This window comes from Pongo pygmaeus, chromosome 20 (assembly GCF_028885625.2).
Source record: "Pongo pygmaeus isolate AG05252 chromosome 20, NHGRI_mPonPyg2-v2.0_pri, whole genome shotgun sequence".
Classification (NCBI taxonomy): domain Eukaryota; kingdom Metazoa; phylum Chordata; class Mammalia; order Primates; family Hominidae; genus Pongo; species Pongo pygmaeus.
The window spans coordinates 59,552,059-59,570,781 of record NC_072393.2 but is presented as its reverse complement, the minus strand read 5'-3'; the positions used below and the strand labels follow the sequence as shown (position 1 = coordinate 59,570,781).

Sequence of the window (18,723 nt, the reverse complement as noted above, 5' to 3'; positions counted from 1 at the left end):
TTTGCGATTAACAACTGAGTTGAGATGGGTGTGGGTTGATGGAAAGAACATGATTCACTGAGGGATATGGGAAAATGATTTATTTTTATTAAAATGAGATATGACACGTTCTAAAGAACAAAATGCAATTTCAGTGGCAAAATGTAAATCCTACACACGCACACTCCACTGTGGTTCTTTTGGATAAAGACTTTTATCCGATAGTTGGTGTTTTCAGTTTTCAAAAATGAGATTTTTTTCATTAATATTTGGTATAAAACAGCTGTTTCCTTTCAAAGGAGAGTGCATTCTTCATTTCTGCTCATTATTTCTGCCATATAAGCAGATCCTATTAACCTATTTTTCTCCTCCCATGAAAATCTGCCTCTCAATGCATTCACCTGCACTTTCTGATCCATGGTCAGTTAGTACAGCAATCCTTTCTAATAACCCAAAGTGTTCATCTCTCATATAAGGAAGTTTGGAGTTTAACACACACATTAATCACAGTGACTTCAATCATGGGTTTACTTCTCTTATCTGCCATCCACTATGCTTTCATTAAAATTTATACCATATTGTACCTTAAAATTCACTGATCTTCCAGGAAACATTGAGTATAAATGAACCCCACCTAATAAAGTAGGCTCTTTTATCTTACTGAACCCTTTCCAGAGACCTTCATGGTGACATATGAAAGGACTGTAATGAAGGTATACCATGAACATTATTTCAAACCTCAGGCTGAAAATCAATAGTAGTATAGACTTTTCAAGAAACATCAAATAATTGAATAAAAATAGTTAATAAAATGAAGGTAACAGGACCTTCCCATTGGTATCCTGGTAACTTTGACAGCCATTACAGGTCTTATGATTTTGATCTTTAGTTACTCTAGAGTTTATCTTGGATAATGTTTGAGAAGAACTAGGGACTTACTTTCCTCTAGTATGGTTTCTCTGGCAGGTAGCCTATTATGAGAAACTAAAACTGCCTTTGCAAAAATTATGACAGATAAAAATCTGACCCAACCAACTCTATCTTGCTTTTAACCTCTAAGCTACCCTTGTTCATTCCTGGGTGTAAGTTGAACTAACTACAGGAGGAATTTAGTTTATAGTTTAATTTTAAGACAACGATAACAGTCCCTTCCTGAAACAACCCCTTCCTTGTCTAACAACCAGAATACTTTTGTAAAGCTAAAAAAATGAGGCACGAGATTAAAAATTATGGCTCAGGAGTCATGCAGCCAGAAGCCACAAGGTTTCTAACATCACTATTGTAAAACCTAAGACTAGTGTTCAAGACATTTTTCAGACCTTGCATTTTTGTTGAACCAGTTGGCATCACCCAGACCAGCAAACTGGCTCAAATAGTACTGCAATCCCACCCAAGAAATGAAGACAACAAGAACCCAGTTCCATCCCCTATGATTTCATCCCCAAGCCAACCAATCAGCATTCCCCACTCCCTAGCCCCCTGCCCACCAAATTACCCCTTAAAAAGCCAGCCTTTGAATTTTCTGGGAGACTGATTTGAATAATAAAACTGCAGTCTCTGTTTAGTCAGCTCTGTGTTTATAAAACTATATTACAATAACACTGCGTCATTTAGTAAAGTGACTCTCTGCAGTGGGCAAAGAGAACCTATGAGCAGTGACAAAATTGATAAACAACTTACCACAATCATTACATTTGTCAGGTTTCTTTACAATATAAATTATTTGCTGAATCCTGAGGTCAGACCATTGTCTAACAGCCTTGCCATATTTAATACATTTGTATGTTTTCTCTCAGAATTCTCTCATGACCCCAAAGTTATGAGCATTTTATAAAAGCTTACTACATTTATTATATTCATTCTGTAAGTTTTCTCTGCAGTACAAGTCCTAAAAAAAGGTTTGAGCTTTGGATAGAAGTCTTGCCATACATATTGCATTTATGCGATTTCTCTCAAAAATGAATATTCTGATGTCAAGTGTAAGCCTTGGTTAAAGGCTTTGTCAAATATATGACTTTCACATGGTTTCTGTTCAGTATGGATTCTCTGATGTCTTGTAAGGCTTGAACACATGTTAAAGGTTTTGCCACACTCATTACATTTGTAAGTTTTCTCTCCACCATGAATTATCTGAGGATCCCCAACACTTGATTTTTGGACAGAAGAATTGCTACATTAGCTTTACAATGTTTCTTTTCAGTATGCATTTTCTGATGTCTAGTAAGGTTTGCAAATTGGGTAAAGGCTTTGCCACACTCATTACATTTGTAAGGTTTCTCTCCTGTATGAATTCTTTGATGTCGGGTAAGACTTGAACACACATTAAAAGCTTTGCCACAATCATTACATTTGTAAGGCTTCTCTCCAGTATGAATAATCTGATGTATGACAAGGTTAGAGGACTAGTTAAAGGCTTTGCCACATTGTTTACATCTGTAAGGCTTCTCTCCGCTATGGATTCTCTCATGTTGGGTTAGGCTTGAACGCTCCATAAAGGCTTTGCCACACTCACTACATTTGTAAGGTTTCTCTCCTGTATGAATTCTCTGATGAATTATAAGGTTTGAATTTTGACTACAGACTTTACCACATACATTACATTGATATGGTTTCTCTCCAGTGTGAATTCTCTGGTGTCTAGTGAGGTGTGAGATGCGGTTGAAAGATTTGTCACATTTGTTACATTTGTAAGGCCTCTGCCCAGAATGAATTCTCTGATGACTTGTGAGATTTGAGCTTCCTCTAAAAGTTTTCCCACATTCATTACATTTGTAAGGTTTCTCTCCAGTGTGAATTCTCATATGTTGAGTAAGGCTTGAACGCTCAGAAAAGGCTTTGCCACACTCATTACATTTGTAGGGCTTCTCTCCTGTATGAATTTTCTGATGACTTGCAAGATTTGAATTTTGACTACAGCCCTTGCCACAGACATTACATTTATAGGGCTTCTCTCTGGTATGGATTCTCTGATGTCTAGAAAGGTCTGCAAATTGGGTAAAGGCTTTGCCACACTCATTACATTCATAAGGCTTCTGCCCAGAATGAATTATCTGATGACTAGCGAGGTGTGAGATGCAGTTAAAAGATTTGTCACATTTGTTACATTTGTAAGGTCTCTGCCCAGAATGAATTCTCTGATGAATAGTGAGATTTGAGCTTCCTCTAAAAGTTTTCCCACATTCATTACATTTGTAAGCCTTTTCTCCAGTATGGATTCTCATATGTTGAATAAGGTGTGAATGCTCAGAAAAGGCTTTGCCACACTCCTTACATTTGTAGGGCTTCTCTCCTGTATGAATTTTCTGATGACTTGCAAGATTTGAATTTTGACTACAGCCCTTGCCACAAACATTACATTTATAGGGCTTCTCTCTGGTAGGGATTCTCTGATATCTAGAAAGGTTTGCAAATTGGGTAGAGGCTTTGCCACACTCATTACATTTGTAAGGTTTCTTCCCAGAATGAATTATCTGATGACTAGTGAGGTGTGAGATGCAGTTAAAACATTTGTCACATTTGTTACATTTGTAAGGCCTCTGCCCAGAATGAATTCTCTGATGACTTGTGAGGTTTGAGCCTTCTCTAAAAGCCTTCCCACAGTCATTATATTTGTAAGGTTTTTCTCTAATCTGTGTCTTCTGACGTTGTATCAACAATGAAGGATGCACAAAAACGTTCCCATATTTATTACAAATGTTGTTGTTAACACTAGGAAGAATTCTTTGAAGTGGTGAAGCAGAGGAACAATGATTGTTGATAAACTTTTCAACTTCATTACTTTCATAAATTTTCTCTTCAGTTTGAAGTTTCTGAAGCTCAGCCAGATGTGACTGAAAGCTTAATCCAATCCTGTTTTCAAAACATTTTATACATTTGTTTCCTGTATAGGGTATTTTATATTTTAGTTTTAATAAATACCTTATGTGTGATTTCTCATGTCTATAATACTGATAAGTACTTTTTCTTACAGAAACACCTTGCTTTAGTGGGAAATTATTCCAGGATTTGTTATCTTGTTGATCTCTTCTACCAGTGAGATTTTTGTTATGAGTTGTAGTCAATCCTTTTTCATTTTGTTCATCATAGCCCCACGGACTCTCAAACTTACGCAAATTTTGCTGGACTTCCCTGAAATCAAAATCCTTGATGTCATATCTTTCATGTCTTTCTAATATCAGGGTTTGAAATAATTCTCCCTTACTATTCTTTTTTGGTGAAAATTCCTTCATCACATATTTAGCAGAAATATCTGAAAGATACAAAAAACCTTAGTTTCCGATTAACTATAGTTGGAAAATTAGTATTTTATACAGAAAAATATATTACACCAAAATACTTCTAATAAACCCAGTTATAAATCTTCTCAACCATGGTCTACAAATGTTTAAAAACACAAAAGAAATAGGATTATTCAATAAAGAAAGGGTGACTGAATGCAGTTCAAGTGAGTTTTGCAAAACCCTCATTCTAATACCCTACGACTAAACTACTTACAGTACGAAAATTTACACAGGCCCTGAAACAAGAGGTATCTTTTCTGTCACCACCCCAAAGCACACACCAATTGGCAGCAGACAGGTGGCTGTACTGCCCCCAAATAAAGGCTAAAGTATAGTATACTATAATGGTAAGTAATCTACAACAAACTTATCTAATAAGATAATAAATGGCAATCTATAACTGCAAAATAAAAATAGCACCGGGAAAATCAGAAAGAACTTAAAATACCAACCATTATAAGAATAACAAATTTCTTCTGAATTCCTTTAATAAAACTATCTATACCTGTGCACAATAGGCACTTTGCAACATTAAATTTGCACACCAGTCATAGTACATAATATTGAAAAACCATTATCTAGAAATCGTTATAAAATATATCAAACATGTTAGAAACCCACGATAAAATCCAGAAGGTAAATAAGTATAATTATAAAATATTATAGTCTGTGAAATTCTAAGGAATTCTTCTTTCGGAAGAAAGGAATGGATTTCTTCTCTAGGAGCGTATAATAGAATTGGAAAATATGTAGAGAACCACAGACTTTTGAAATTTTTGGTTCAGAGAAATACACAATATTTTAAGAGATTAAGCATTGAGGGCCAGGCATGGTGGCTCAGGCCTGTAATCCCAGTGCTTTGGGAGGCCAAAGTAGCCAACCATGGCCAACATAGTGAAACCCCATCTCTACTAAAAATACAAAAACGAGCTGGGCCTGGTGGCAGGTGTCTAATCCCAGCTACTTAGGAGGCTGAGGCAGGAGAATTGCTTGAACCCAAGAGGTGGAGGTTGCAGTGAGCTGAGATCGTGTCACTGCACTCCAGCCTGGGCAACAGAGGGAGACTCCATCTCAAACAAACAAACAAACAAACAACAACAACAACAACAAAAAAGAATTGAGGAAGGCAATTAAATCACAATTATGCTTTTATGCTTTCAGCTAAGTAAAAGCCAGCTTACTAAGTAGAGCAAGTTCCTAACTATGAAGCAGCCTTTATAATCCAATTCTACAGTCACAAAATACATGAAATAAAAAGTGTATGTTTTGAAAATTTATCAAGTAAGGTCAGAGGCAAAGTTGATATGGAACAAATTACAAAATGAAAATAGGATATCATTCAGGTGAAGCTCAAGCTCAAAATAAACGTAAGGGAAAGCTTGTAAATCTTAGTAAACAAAGGTAAATTTTCAGTTCTTACTACGTACCACACAGTGTTCTAAGCCCTCAGATAGCTTTAACTTAAACATTCTCAAGAAAAATTATCACAACTTTTCAGATAAAAACAATGGGCCCATGGGGTTTATGTATCTAACACTAATTCACACAGAAAGTAAATACGAGAGCCAGGATTGGAACTCGGACCTGAAGGGTCAGACCAGCTGTTCTTAAGCACCAAATACCACTGCCCACTCAGGAAGTAAGGACAAAGGTCACAGCAACTTCCAGGAGCACAAAAAGAAATGCTTCAAGAAAATTACGAGAACTAATAGTGTTACTCTGAGCTATCCGTCCTGGATAGCGGCATCTGAGCCACCACTCTGTCACGTTGATTTATTACTTAGGCACCTATCAGACTACACTGCTATCCTGAGCAACCTGGCCGTTAAAAGAGCAGGGATCTTTCTTTATGCAGTGTGGAGACAGGAGGTGATACGGGGTTCTGAGGAAATCTGGGTATTCAGAGGCTCAACGTTAATATGCTAAGAAGTAAGAGTGCACTCCATCCACATCAATGGACAATCTGAGGAAAGGTGGAAAAACAGAGCTTGTGCTGGTGAATTTATGGGAATAGATTGTATTACGGCAGTAAAAACATCCTTATTTTAGAAGAAGAGATGAATTGATTTTGCAAGTGGCACAACGCTGAGCCACTCTGTAGAAAATATACCATGACTGTGGTGGAAAGAGATTAAAAGGGGAGGAAATGTGATGCAGCAGAAAGACAGGTTTTACCTTGATTCCAATATTTGCCCTAAAATTTATCAAAATGATTATCTTTAGATTTCTATTTATAGGCATACATTTAAGAGAGTGAGTCCTACATATATATTCTATGATATGTTGTATAAGAATGTTCTCAGTAGGTACCGAAAGGAAAATTCTGGAAATGCTCCTCAAGAGAAGAATGGATGAATTCACTCTGTAAACACACATGCAAATGCAATGAAACTGTCAAGAATATAGCAGTGGGGGCGGCCACAGTGCAAGACGATGAATCCCTGCTGGGAGAACTGAGAGGTTTGTTGGAAGGAAACAAAGTTAGCAGCAGGCTTTTATCAAGGTCTGAAATTGCGGGGGCAGGTATGGGGGGATGGTGGGGAGGACATGATGTGATCGCATTAGGTAAAAAGAAGTAACATGCTAATTAAATTATTAATTACATAGTTTATAAATATAAATTTATCAACTTTGGTGTGTTAAGCTTTTTGAGGCATGGTCTCCTTGTTTGTTATATAAAAATAATGGCGTTTCTTTGGCTGGCCTCTTCTCATTATCTGAAATCATACATTTGGGTCTTTCTTAACACAATCCTGGCATGATGAGATTATGAGGTGAGGCATGCTCTTACTACATGTATTAGTAGAGAAATAATTCTTACTATGAAATCAGTGGAAATTAATGTGCACTTACCCAATTTTAATAAATTCTGACTTCATAATGACCTTATCAGAAGAACACAGGCAACCTCAAGGGGCAAAGAGCTTAATGACCCACAGACGGGAATGGCAGTGTTAGCATAGGTGATTGTAGAAACAGTGTTTGGCAGTGCCATGGAGGAGGGCAATGTGCAGACAGGTGGTCAGCAACTGCCCACAATAACCAGAGAACGAAAGGAGGGCATGGGATGTGAGTCAACAGGATCAGGTGAACTTTTCATGGAATTCAGTTAGGAAGATGGGATCAAGAAAATCTTAATTGAAGAAATTTAGGAAATTACACAAGCAGAATATACAAACGTCATAAGCCAACAGTGATAACCATGTATATGGATTGGAATAGACTGGCTGAGTTCCCAATATAATACAACGAGGTATTTAAATATTAGCTTATTAAGATGTGCATGATGAGTCTAGATAAGATTATGTATTAAAATAAAGCATTTATACTAAAATATACAAAGTCAGTAAAATGCAAATAAAATCCAACAAATTATATTTAACAATTGCTGAGCCAAGGATATCTTGTAAAATATATAAAACAGCTTGATCCAACAGCTCCACAAACTACAGATATAAAACAGAATTCTGAGTGTTAAAATCAAAACTATGTGACAAATGATTAAACAAATGTTTTAAAGTTCATTTATAAAATGAAATTGCATGGAAATGTGCAAGATGAAAATAGCAGTAGCTTAGACATAACAAACTAGGGTAGAGTTAAAGAAAATGGAGGCATCATTTAACTTGATTAAGTTCCCTCAATCTGAGGCATTAAAATCATATTTGTTGAAGGAGAATAAACAATGGTGTGTGCATGGGATGAACAATTCAGCTTTCCTTTCCTCACAGACCTCTCTCATTTAGGGAGAGTTTCCAACACAGCACATAATGAAGCAGCTTCCTTTCTGCTCATCTGAGCTCCTACCTGGTGACACCTTTGATATCTTCCCACCTACCTGATCTTTTTGCTATTTTCATTTCATCCTCCATAGTCCAGGGCTCTTTCCCTTGCTCCAAAATAGAGATAATATTCCAGCCAGAAAGACAGATCCCTGCTTAGAAGGAAAAATGAGTATGATGTGCAGTGGCTTTTTCAGAATGCTATTCCAGCCCTTGGTTAAGTAGAGAAAATGTTACACCTGGATCTAAATAAGAATCTGTTCACTATCTGATTCCTTCTGAATGCTTAAGGAATATTTCAAATATACAGTTATCCAGCTCCTCCTGAGAATTACTGAATCAAAACATGAAGGTAAAACTAGGGAATCAGATATTTTAAAATTTTGCTACAAGGTTTTTGATTTTAGAAGCATTACTAATCTAGTATGAAGTGGGTAGACTGAAGAAAGGCGAAGGTTGCAGATGTCGCATTATGAATCTTTTCTTTCACTATTATTGTTTCTAAATGCAGCTGTGTTTAGATTAAGTTTTTCTTTTCTGAATCAACATGGCTTCAATGGTTCCCCTAAAAACAAGGATCTGAAACTCAGTCAGCAAAGCAGGGCTCCCCACACACTCATGAGGGAAAATGCAAGATCCACAAGACAGATCCTAACTTCAGGAAAGAAGTCATCCTCACCTAGGGAGCCCAGGTTTCTGTAGTTCTCCAACATCACATCCCTGTACAAGGCCCTCTGAGCAGGGTTCAGGCATTCCCACTCCTCCTGAGAAAATTTTACGGCCACATCTTCAAATGTCAATAGCACCTGTAATGAAAAACACATTTCACCAAGTGGACATGGGAAAGGCTCTTATCTTCACATAAAATGAGAAGAGAGGTGTAAGGATCAATTCAGTAGTATTTCCAGAGACCAGGGTAAGATAATTTTGAAAATTTATATATCCCTAATTTTATTATACTTTTCAACCAGAGGACATGAAATCTACAAAATCACTGTGGATTTCACAATTTTGTGGACAATAAAAGAATACACAAATGAAAAAAATTCATCACAATGTGATCTGTAGAGAAGTGCTAAATACTGCATTCTACCCACCAATGATACTCAATTTCTCTGATGACCTAGAGCATGAGTGGTATCTTTAGGGACTGCAAAGTCATGGTATCATTAAGTTCAGATTTGAACAATTCGTGATGATGATTATAATGGCAGTGACTGAAAGTTTTTGAACACTTACCAAGTGCTAGGTATTAGTCTAAATGTACATTATTTTGTGTAATAACATTAGAGAAATATCTGTTGCCACCTTATAGAGGAAAGAATTTTGTCACAGATATTCTAAGAAACTCACCTCAGGTCAAACAGGTAAGAAATGGCAGAGCTAGCACCTGAACCAGATAGTACAAGTTTAGAATTTAACTTAGAGCCTAGAGAATCACACAAGTAACAGATAAAATATTACAAGTATGTTGATAGTTTCCTGAGAAAACTTGAAACAAGTTCAAGGCTAACAATATGGAACTGCATAAAAAGTCATTACATAGGAACACACACATGCATGTACATAACAGATGTTACTTACTGCTATTCTTACTGCTATTAACTCACTGTGATAGTGCAGAACAAATTTAAGGGCAAGGAAAACATTTAAGGGCAAAGAAAACATTTAAGACCAATTTTGGCTGGGCGCAGTGGCTCACGCCTGTAATCCCAACACTTTGGGAGGCTGAGGCAGGCAGATCACCTAAGGTAAGGAGTTTGAAACCAACCTGGCCAACATGGTGAAACCCCATTTCTACTCAAAATACAAAAAAAATTAGCCGGACATGGTGGCGCACGCCTGTAATCCCAGCTACTCGGGTGGCTAAGGTGGAAGAATCCCTTGAACATGGGAGGCAGAGGTTGCAGTGAGCCGAGATCACGCCACTGCACTCTAGCCTGGGCGACAGAGCAAGACTGCGTCTCAAAAAAAGAAAAAAGAAAAATAAAAAAGAAAAAAAATTCTCAAAGGTTAAATATAAAATTTATTAAATGATGTTGTCTTTTATATACAACATAGGTTTCTGCTCCTATACATGTGTACACATATAAACGTGCACGTTCAGTAAAAGTTGTCTCTGAATGACAAGTATTTTTGGATGATTTTTTTTTGTGTTGGGGGACGGAGTCTCACTCTGTCATCCAGGCTGGAGTGCAATGGCACGATCTCGGCTCAGTGCAACCTCCGCCTCCTGGGTTCATGTGATTCTCCTGCCTCAGCCTCCCAAGTAGCTGGGATTACAGGTGCCTGCCACCATGCCCAACAAATGTTTTGTATTTTTAGTACAGATGGGGTTTTGCCATGTTGCCCAGGCTGGTCTCGAACTCCTGACCTCAGGTGATCTGCCCACCTCGGCCTCCGAAAGTGCTGGAATTACAGGCATGAACCACCGTACCCAGTCTGGATGAATATTTGAGCTACCTTTTTTTACTCATGTGAACAAATAACAACATAGTATTTTTGGTTAAATGAACATTTATAAATTATATTTAATTTTAATTGGATTGCTGTCAATATTATTCTACGTAAGCCTAGTTTTAAAAAAAACTAAACAAAAATTAAAAATACAGAAAACTTTAATTACAACTCCATTAAATATATACAAATATCAATACAATTTTATCCATTTAAATTTAGATACTTATTAACACAAGCCAAATGGAGTTATCTACCAATTTAAAAAAGATTAGAAAATGTTGATTTTATACATTAATTTAATAGATTACAATAGAAAAAAATTATGAAAGCAGTAGATTGTTGAAAACATTGCTGGATAATTAAAACTCACCATGAAATGAAAATTAAAAGAAGTGTTATTAAGCAAGAAAATTTCAGCAAACATCACAATCAGGAGTTAAGAATGAAAGCATCTCTGCGAAAGAAAGGCCAAGACCAAGGTCGTGGCCAGGACTCCTGCCTTTTGCCATGGCACAGGATGCCTGGGCGGGACCAGCAGAAGAGGGAAAAGGAAGAGAGACAAAAATAGAGGTGAAGACTTGGAGCTGATATTATTCACAGATGGTATGCCTGCAACTTAGAAAAAGGTGTTTTAACTGTAAGAACTAATAAGAATATACTGAGAACAAACTTTCTTCTTTAGTGACAGCAATTAAAAAACAAAACAAACAAAAGAAATTGTCTATAGTCTGTATCTCCATCAGCAAATATAGCTTGACACTTGTTTAAAACAGATTTCCAGACCTATGTGAAGAAATCCTAAAATGTCACTGAAGGACATAACAAAGACACAATCAAATTCTTATAAACATAGTTCTTATTTGAAAGGTTTGGCGATATAAAGACCTTAGTAATCACAAGAATTCAGAGCCATCCAAACTTAAAAGAAATGTGGAGATTTCAAATAAAAGTTTCTGCTGTATTTAGGAGAGCCAACATAATTTTTAAAAGAAAAAAAAGGGAGGGGGTGCCAAATTACAAAGGAAGCTATTATGACATACACTGTCTGAAACTTTTAAATGAATGAAATAAAAGTTCCAAGACATCCAAAGAATCCAAATTCAAGAGACACTTAAACGTAATTTTGAATATTAGGATTAAATGGAATACAACATTTTGTAATCATGCACTAGATGAGGCATCCCCAAAACGAGACAAAAAGGCAGACCGTGTGAAGGAAAGACTTAAGCTTCATTACCGTGTAATAGAGCATTTGGCCAGACATGGTCCCCAGTTTCTGGGAATTAACTTGTAAACTACTGGAACTTCCCTAGTGATTGGAGTGTCCTTGCTATTCATGGTAGGCCCTGAAAGTTTAAGCTTAGAAGGTGACTTATGGTGGGCCCTAGATAGTTCATGCTAATGGGAAGACTCAGGATGGAGGACTGGCCATGTCAGAAAGACCAACCATATGATTAGAGGACTGGGGCTTTGAGCCAGTGACATCAGCCCTACCTCTGAGAAGGGGAGGGCACTGGAGATTCAGTTCAATAACATGGCCAATGACTCAATCGGTTATGCCTACACAATGAAACCCAATACAAATTCAGGACACCAAAGCTTCGGTGATCATCTCTGGCTGGCAATACTCTATTATCACACATCCAAATGCCAGAAGAGTAATGTGTCCCTGAGGATGATGGAAGCTTCCTATTTGGAACCCTCCCAGACTCATCCTCATCCTATGTTTCTCTCCCTTCAGCTGGTTTTGATTTGTATCCTTTTGCAATAATAAAACTATAATCATAAGTATAGCATTTTCCTGAGTTCTGAGTCATTCTAGTGAATTACTGAATCTAGGGATGATGAAAAATCCCTGAATTTGTAGCCAGCTGGTTGTATGTGAAGGTGGCTTAGGGACTTCAGAACTCGTGGCCAGAGTCCAAAGTGAGGGCATTCTTGGGAAGGACTGTGCCCCTAACAGGTGAAGCTTGACCCAACTACAGGTAACTGCAAAAAATTATAAACTATACGAGATAGCAGGGCATATATAAAGAATTAAACTATAGAATATAAAAGTGCCTAAAGATATGTCAAAGGAAAACTGAGCAAAATATGATAATCTGTTTTGCATTTCTATAAAACAGTGAAACTTACTCAGACTCACAAGTAGCTGGAAAATGGAAATAAAAAGAGTGGACATTTTCCCCCAAATAATCAAAATACGAATGGTATGTTGTACTAGATTTTGCTTAAATCTCACATGTTGGTGATTGGAAGATTATCTTTATAGCTTTGGGGGAGAGTATCTTGTCACAATCTATCAAAATATGAAATGTATCATCCTTGATTCAGTAATTATGTCTTAAGTTGCCCAAAGAGAAAAACTCTCAGACTTCTACAAAGAGTTTGACCTGCTCAGAGGCAGCCACTCTAACATTCGCTATGATGGCAAAAATATGAAAAGGACACGTGCAGTGTGTCTAAACTCAGAGAATGCTCTAGTGACGATCTAAAAAAGTAAGCTACGTCTATTTTTTACTAACATGAAAACAACCCCAAGGTATATGCACAGAATAAAATATCACAACATAGGCTGGGCACGGTGGCTCACACCTGTAATCCCAGCATTTTGGGAGGCCAAGGCAGGCGGATGACCTGAGGTCAGGAGTTCGAGACCAGCCTGGCCAACATGGTGAAACCCTGTTTCTACTAAAAGCACAAAAAAAATTAGCCGGGCCTGGTGGCAAACACTTGTAATCCCAGCTACTCGGGAGGCTGAGGTGAAAGAATTGCTTGAACCCGGGAGGCAGAGGTTGCAGTGAGCAGAGATCACGCCGCTGCACTCCAGGCTGGGTGACAGAGCAAGGCTCCATCTCAAAAAACAACAACAACAACAACAAAAAAAAAAACAAAACAAAAACCCATAACTGTCCCTGAGGAATTTTAACTAAAATCACTTACTGATAGGTAAATACATTTTACAAGAGCAGCACTTAATCTTGCCACATAATTGGAGATAGTGATTCTGAATGAAGACAGTGAGTGATCATGAAGGGCATGACAAAGGAGATGTTTTGTTTTGTTCTGTTTTTAACTAATTTTTTAAAAATAATTTTTTACCAGCCAGGCATGGTGGCTCACACCTGTAATCCCAGCACTTTGGGAGGCCGAGGTGGGTGGATCACGAGGGCAGGAGTTCGAGACCAGCCTGGTCAACATAGTGAAACCCCGTTGTCTCTACTAAAAACACAAAAATTAGCCAGGCATTGTGGCTTGCGCCTGTAGTCCCAGCTACTTGGGAGGCTGAGGCAGGAGAATCACTTGAACCCAGGAGGCGGCGGTTGTGATGAGCCGAGATAGTGCCACTGCACTCCAGCCTGGGTGACAGAGCGAGACTCCACAGTCTCGATCGTGACTTACCACAATCGTGACTACGTAAAGGGATGTTTTATAGTAGTCCCCCCCTTTATCTGCAGGGATAAGTTCCAAGACTCTCAGTGGATGCCTTAAACCACAGAGGGTAGCAAATTTTACAATATACTATGTTTTTTCGTATACATACATACCTATGATGAAGTTTAACTTATAAAATGAGGCACAGTAAGAGTTTAGCAACAATAACTAATAATAAAATAGAACAATTAAAAGATACTATAATAAAAATGATGTGAATGTGGTCTCTCTCAAAATGTCTCATTGAACTGCACAATATTTACCTGTTTTCAGACCAAGGTTGATGTTGACTAAGAGTAAATGAAACAGCAAAAAGTGAAACTGCAGATAGAGGGCGCTACTGTAGTTCTCATTCCCTAACTGCATCATTGTTTGGAATTTTACCACAAAACAAAGATAGGCCACGTAATGTTTAAATAAATGTAATATTTAGTAACAATTGGTGGAACCAAAATTTGGCTCCAGCCTCTCTGTTGACAAAGATAAAGTTCTTTGCTCCAATGTCCTGGCAGAATTATGGAAATTTTTTATCTAAAACACTTGCTGCATAAGAGTCTCTGCATAAACACCAGAGTCTTCAGGAGATGGATGTGCTATGAATCATTTTAAAGAACCTCTTAACTGTTAAGTAAATTACAGAAGCCGGGTGTGGTAGCTCAAGCCTGTAATGCCAGCACTTTGGGAGGCCGAAGCAGGTGGATCACTTGAGGTAAGGAGTTCCAGACCAGCCTGGCCAACATGGTGAAACCCCGCCTCTACTAAAAGTACAAAAATCAGCCAGGCGTGGTGGCACATGCCTGTAATCCCAGCTACTTGGGAGGCAGAGGCAGGAGAATCATTTGAACCTGGGAGGCAGAGGTTGCAGTGAGCCTAGATGCCACCACTGCACTCCAGCCTGGGTGACAGAGTGAAACTTCATCTCAAAAAAAAAAAAAATATATATATATATAGAAAAAATAGTCTCTTGTCATTGATACCTGTTTCGGAACTTTCCATTCTAGTCCAAATCATTAATATTTTACAGCCAGAGACACATTTACTCACTTGTTTGGCTTCAAGTATATTGTAAAATAAGGGAATAAGGGAGACCAGGTTTTCCCTTAACAGCTTTATTTTCCGGAATTTCCAGCGGTTTCTGCATGTTAATACAGCACATACTGTGCAGTTCTTTTTATTGCTGGTCTCCAGTGAGCTGACAGTGCACTCACATGCAACCTGTACAACAATGCCCTTTGCGCAACCTCACTGACACCTTAGGACTCCTAGTCTCTGATCCATGCCTGAGTATAAAACTCCTCCCAGAATGATTCCCCAAATTAAGACCCTTCACAAGTTCAATGTCAGTGGATCACTGTGAGATGGAATCTTCTAGAAATGAGGGCAGACCGAAGGAAGGCAAGGATGAGTGTGAGCAAACCTATCAGGCAGAATACTTCAGAGTCAGAGAAGACTATCAAGTCCAGAAAAACAGCATTTCAAGAAAGAAACGCAAACAATATGGCTTTTACCTGGGAAAGAGCCATTTCGGACTCTCCTTTCTTTCCTCTTCCTCTGGGCTTCTTTCTCAGGTAACAGCAGTCTTGAGAAGTCAATCCTGAGAGTTGAAAAAAGGCTGTTTAGGCCGGGCGAGGTGGCTCACGCCTGTAATCCCAGCACTTTGGGAGGCCAAGCAGGGCGGATCACCTGAGGTCTGGAGTTCGAGACCAGCCTGGCCAACATGGTGAAACCCCATCTGTACTAAAAATACAAACATTAGCCGAGTGTGGTGGCACAGGCCTGTAATCCCAGCTACTCGGGAGGCCGAGGCAGGAGAATCGCTTGAACCCGGGAGGCGGAGGTTGCCGTGAGCCAAGATTGCGCCATTGCACTCCAGCCTGGGCGACAGAGCGAGACTCCGTCTCAAAAAAAAAAAAAAAAAAAAGCTATTTAATGCTTAAACTCAATATGCCCCCTCTGTGCGACACCACCACATACAGGGAGAACCCTAACATGTGGAACCGACAGTGCTCTTCTGCCCACTGCAACAGGAGGGATTTGGGACAGAGAGACCCATAAGTGAGCTTTCCAAGACCCCTTGTTTCAGAACTCGCTGCCCTTCTTGTGAAGCCCGCATATTTGGCCGCTGCCGCGAAATATGGGCTGAACTGAGCTTCCCTTCAAGCCACGGACCCGGCTCTGCCAGAAGCCCATGCCGAGTAGAGGCCCCCTCACCTCTCCCTGGATCAGGGAGGGAGATGAAGGGGGCGGGGAAAGGGACGTCAGAGAAGGGTTTAAAATAAGAAAATGACGCGGGGGTCTCTACATTGATGGAGTCAGAACAGCAGGAGGAGGCTATGGACGTTAGACTAATTTTAATAGGAAGAGGACACGGAACCCCCGGACCCGGTGGCGGCGCTACCAGACCTCAGAACGTCTCACGTCAACGGTGGCGCTCTATGGGCGGGAAAGCGGGTGCAGTGATTTTAACGTCCTAGAGAGACCCGAGACCTCCGAAGATGTGGAGGACAAGGACTGTGGGGCCGCGACTCGCAGGTTTGAAACAGAAAATCCGAAACTTACTCACCAGACCTGGTGTCTCACTCACCTATATTTACTTCCGGGTTAGGAAGGAACTGCGCGTGCGCAAATGGGAGCCGCGACATAGGGGTGGGACCTGGGCGGGGCCTCGGCCGGAGATGGGCGGGGCTGGGAGAGAGGCTGGGACCAGGAAAAAGCACTTGGCATCCGGCGGGGCCTAGCCATCTTCGCTCCTACGCTCGCTGCTTGCAGATAACGATGTTCCTTCTGTTCATCCGTATTTTCCTCTCGCTTTCTAATGCTTTGAGGTCTATTTGTTTTATTTTGTTTCGTTTAATTAGAGTGTGGGGTGGGTCTCTCTGTGTTGCCCAGGCTGGGCTCTAACTCCCGGGCTCAAGCGATCTTCCACCTGTCTCCGCCTCCAGGGTGGCTGGGACCACAGGCCCTCGCCACCTCCCAGGCTTAAAGCCTCCTGGTTTCTTGCAGAGCAGAACTGTGTCCTGCCTGTTCTAAGTTAATGTTTCACACAATTTAAGGCAAAAGAGTAGGGCTGTGAGGGCCTTATATTAGAACCTGAGATGTTTTCTTCCGTAAGTTGAAAACAGCTGAGATCAACAGCTCAAACCGGTAGAGACGTAAATCCTGCGAGTGATGCAACTAGAATGTGAAATGCAAAAGTGCTGTGCGGAGGAGCGATTTGATATGGACACCCCTAGAACATAATCGCCATTTCTGTTCCCCCTTCACTTAAAAAGCAAAAACGCCCTGGGTGCAATTCCAGCGACTTCATGGGATCATATCCTGGGCTGCAGGAATGCAGCGTTGAAGAATTGCTTGAAAATAAAAATTTCTGCTTGTATAGATATAAATTACCTTTTCTTCTTTTAAATTTAATTTGTTGTTTTAGTTCATAGCTCTTGATGTGAATTATACATTCATACTTGGTAGACATACTGGATGGCATTCCACCACATTTTACTTCTCCATTAACTACTATCTACATTGCAATTTCAATTGTTTCTTTACTCTCGGTTATTTGGATGAGTATTTTTGAGGCAGAATAGGATCTGGAGGCAGGGAACCTAAGGCCATTTCACCCCAACTTCCTAGAACTGAATTGAAAGGAAAACCCTAACCTTCCACGCCCAAGTAACAAAAGGACCAGAGGCTACCTCCTTTGTAAACTCCTCACCTTTTCTAGCAGACGGGAAGTTGGCTGTCTGCAACCAATCAGACTGATTGTGGATCCAGTCTTCCTTTGCGACTTTGTAACTTCACCTTACCCTTTGATTGGTTGCTTTTGCAACCAATCAGATGTTTGCACAGGAGTATGACCTTTGTAACTTCACTTCAGCCTCTGATTGGTTGCTTTCCACAACCAATCAGACTGATTGGGGGCCACCACTTCATTTAAATGAGGTGAGCATAAAGTGGCCAATGGGAAACCCCTAGGGGGTATTTGGACCCGAGAAGATTCTGTATCCTGAGCCACTGCTTGGCCCAATCATGCACTGTGGAATGTAGTTTCATTTTCAATAAATCCCTGCTTTCATTCTTTCGTTGCTTCATCCTTTCCTTGCTTTGCTGCATGTTTTGTCCAATTCTTTGTTCAAAATGCCAAGAACCTGGACAACTTTTTCAAATTTGAAATTTTGATAAATTTGTTATGTTAATCTGTTTTTCTTTCCTATTTCTGGATTTTTGTGGCATGGGCAGACAATGAAGCTTGTGAAAGATATACCCTTTTAGGATTTTGTATTTGCCCTTAACAGAAAATTAATTGGCCATATTTACAGAGACATTTGATAGAGATAGCTGTTCTTTTGTATAAAGCAATAAAAATAATTAGTAAACTAGATTTTCAAATATTCAATAGCACCATTCCACCTTAAAATTTTTTATTTTGAAATCTGTTATAAAATAAATAATATAAGAATATATACACTATGTAATAATATGCTAATATCTCCATCTGTTTTTCGTGGAATTCTGAAGGCAGAGCTGGCTGGATTTCAGGCCACCTTGCCATCTCCTCCTCCTTTTCTTCTGGCCACCTCCATCTCCTCTATTTCCCCCCCTCTAAAACTCTCCCCAACTCCACGCCTCCTGCTGCTTCCTCTGTCCTCCTCTTCCTTGCTTCCCCCATTTACCCAGCATCCCCGCTTCCAGCTTCCCTCAAAGAAAACACTTTCATAAAAAGCCTCAGTGAGCCAAATGGCTTTTTAAAAAATTGATACCTAATAGCTGTACATATTTCTGTGGTACATGTG

The 18,723-nt window shown here is 39.4% G+C and overlaps 2 protein-coding genes across 6 annotated transcripts in view; both read right to left on the bottom strand.

Moving 5' to 3' along the window:
• Positions 1-8,141, bottom strand: part of LOC129020865 (zinc finger protein 845) — a 50,546-nt gene extending 42,405 nt beyond the window's left edge. The window contains exon 1 of the mRNA XM_063658403.1: positions 8,098-8,141. The gene's annotated coding sequence lies outside the window, so the exon portion shown is untranslated. The remainder of the gene's footprint in view (positions 1-8,097) is intronic.
• Positions 68-16,557, bottom strand: LOC129020868 (zinc finger protein 160-like). Of its 5 annotated transcripts, none has more exons than XM_054465754.2 (5): positions 16,521-16,557; positions 15,445-15,530; positions 8,721-8,847; positions 8,098-8,193; positions 68-4,228 (listed from the first exon to the last, which is right to left on the bottom strand). In XM_054465754.2, the coding sequence occupies exons 2-5, from the start codon at positions 15,457-15,459 to the stop codon at positions 2,382-2,384; spliced, it is 2,085 nt and encodes a 694-aa protein (XP_054321729.2). In that variant the 5' UTR covers positions 15,460-15,530; positions 16,521-16,557; the 3' UTR covers positions 68-2,381. The 5 variants fall into 5 exon arrangements, with proteins under 5 accessions (XP_054321729.2, XP_054321728.2, XP_063514477.1 ...); XM_054465753.2 differs by having other exon boundaries at positions 16,340-16,528; XM_063658407.1 differs by having other exon boundaries at positions 16,500-16,527.
• Positions 16,558-18,723: the final 2,166 nt, after the last annotated feature.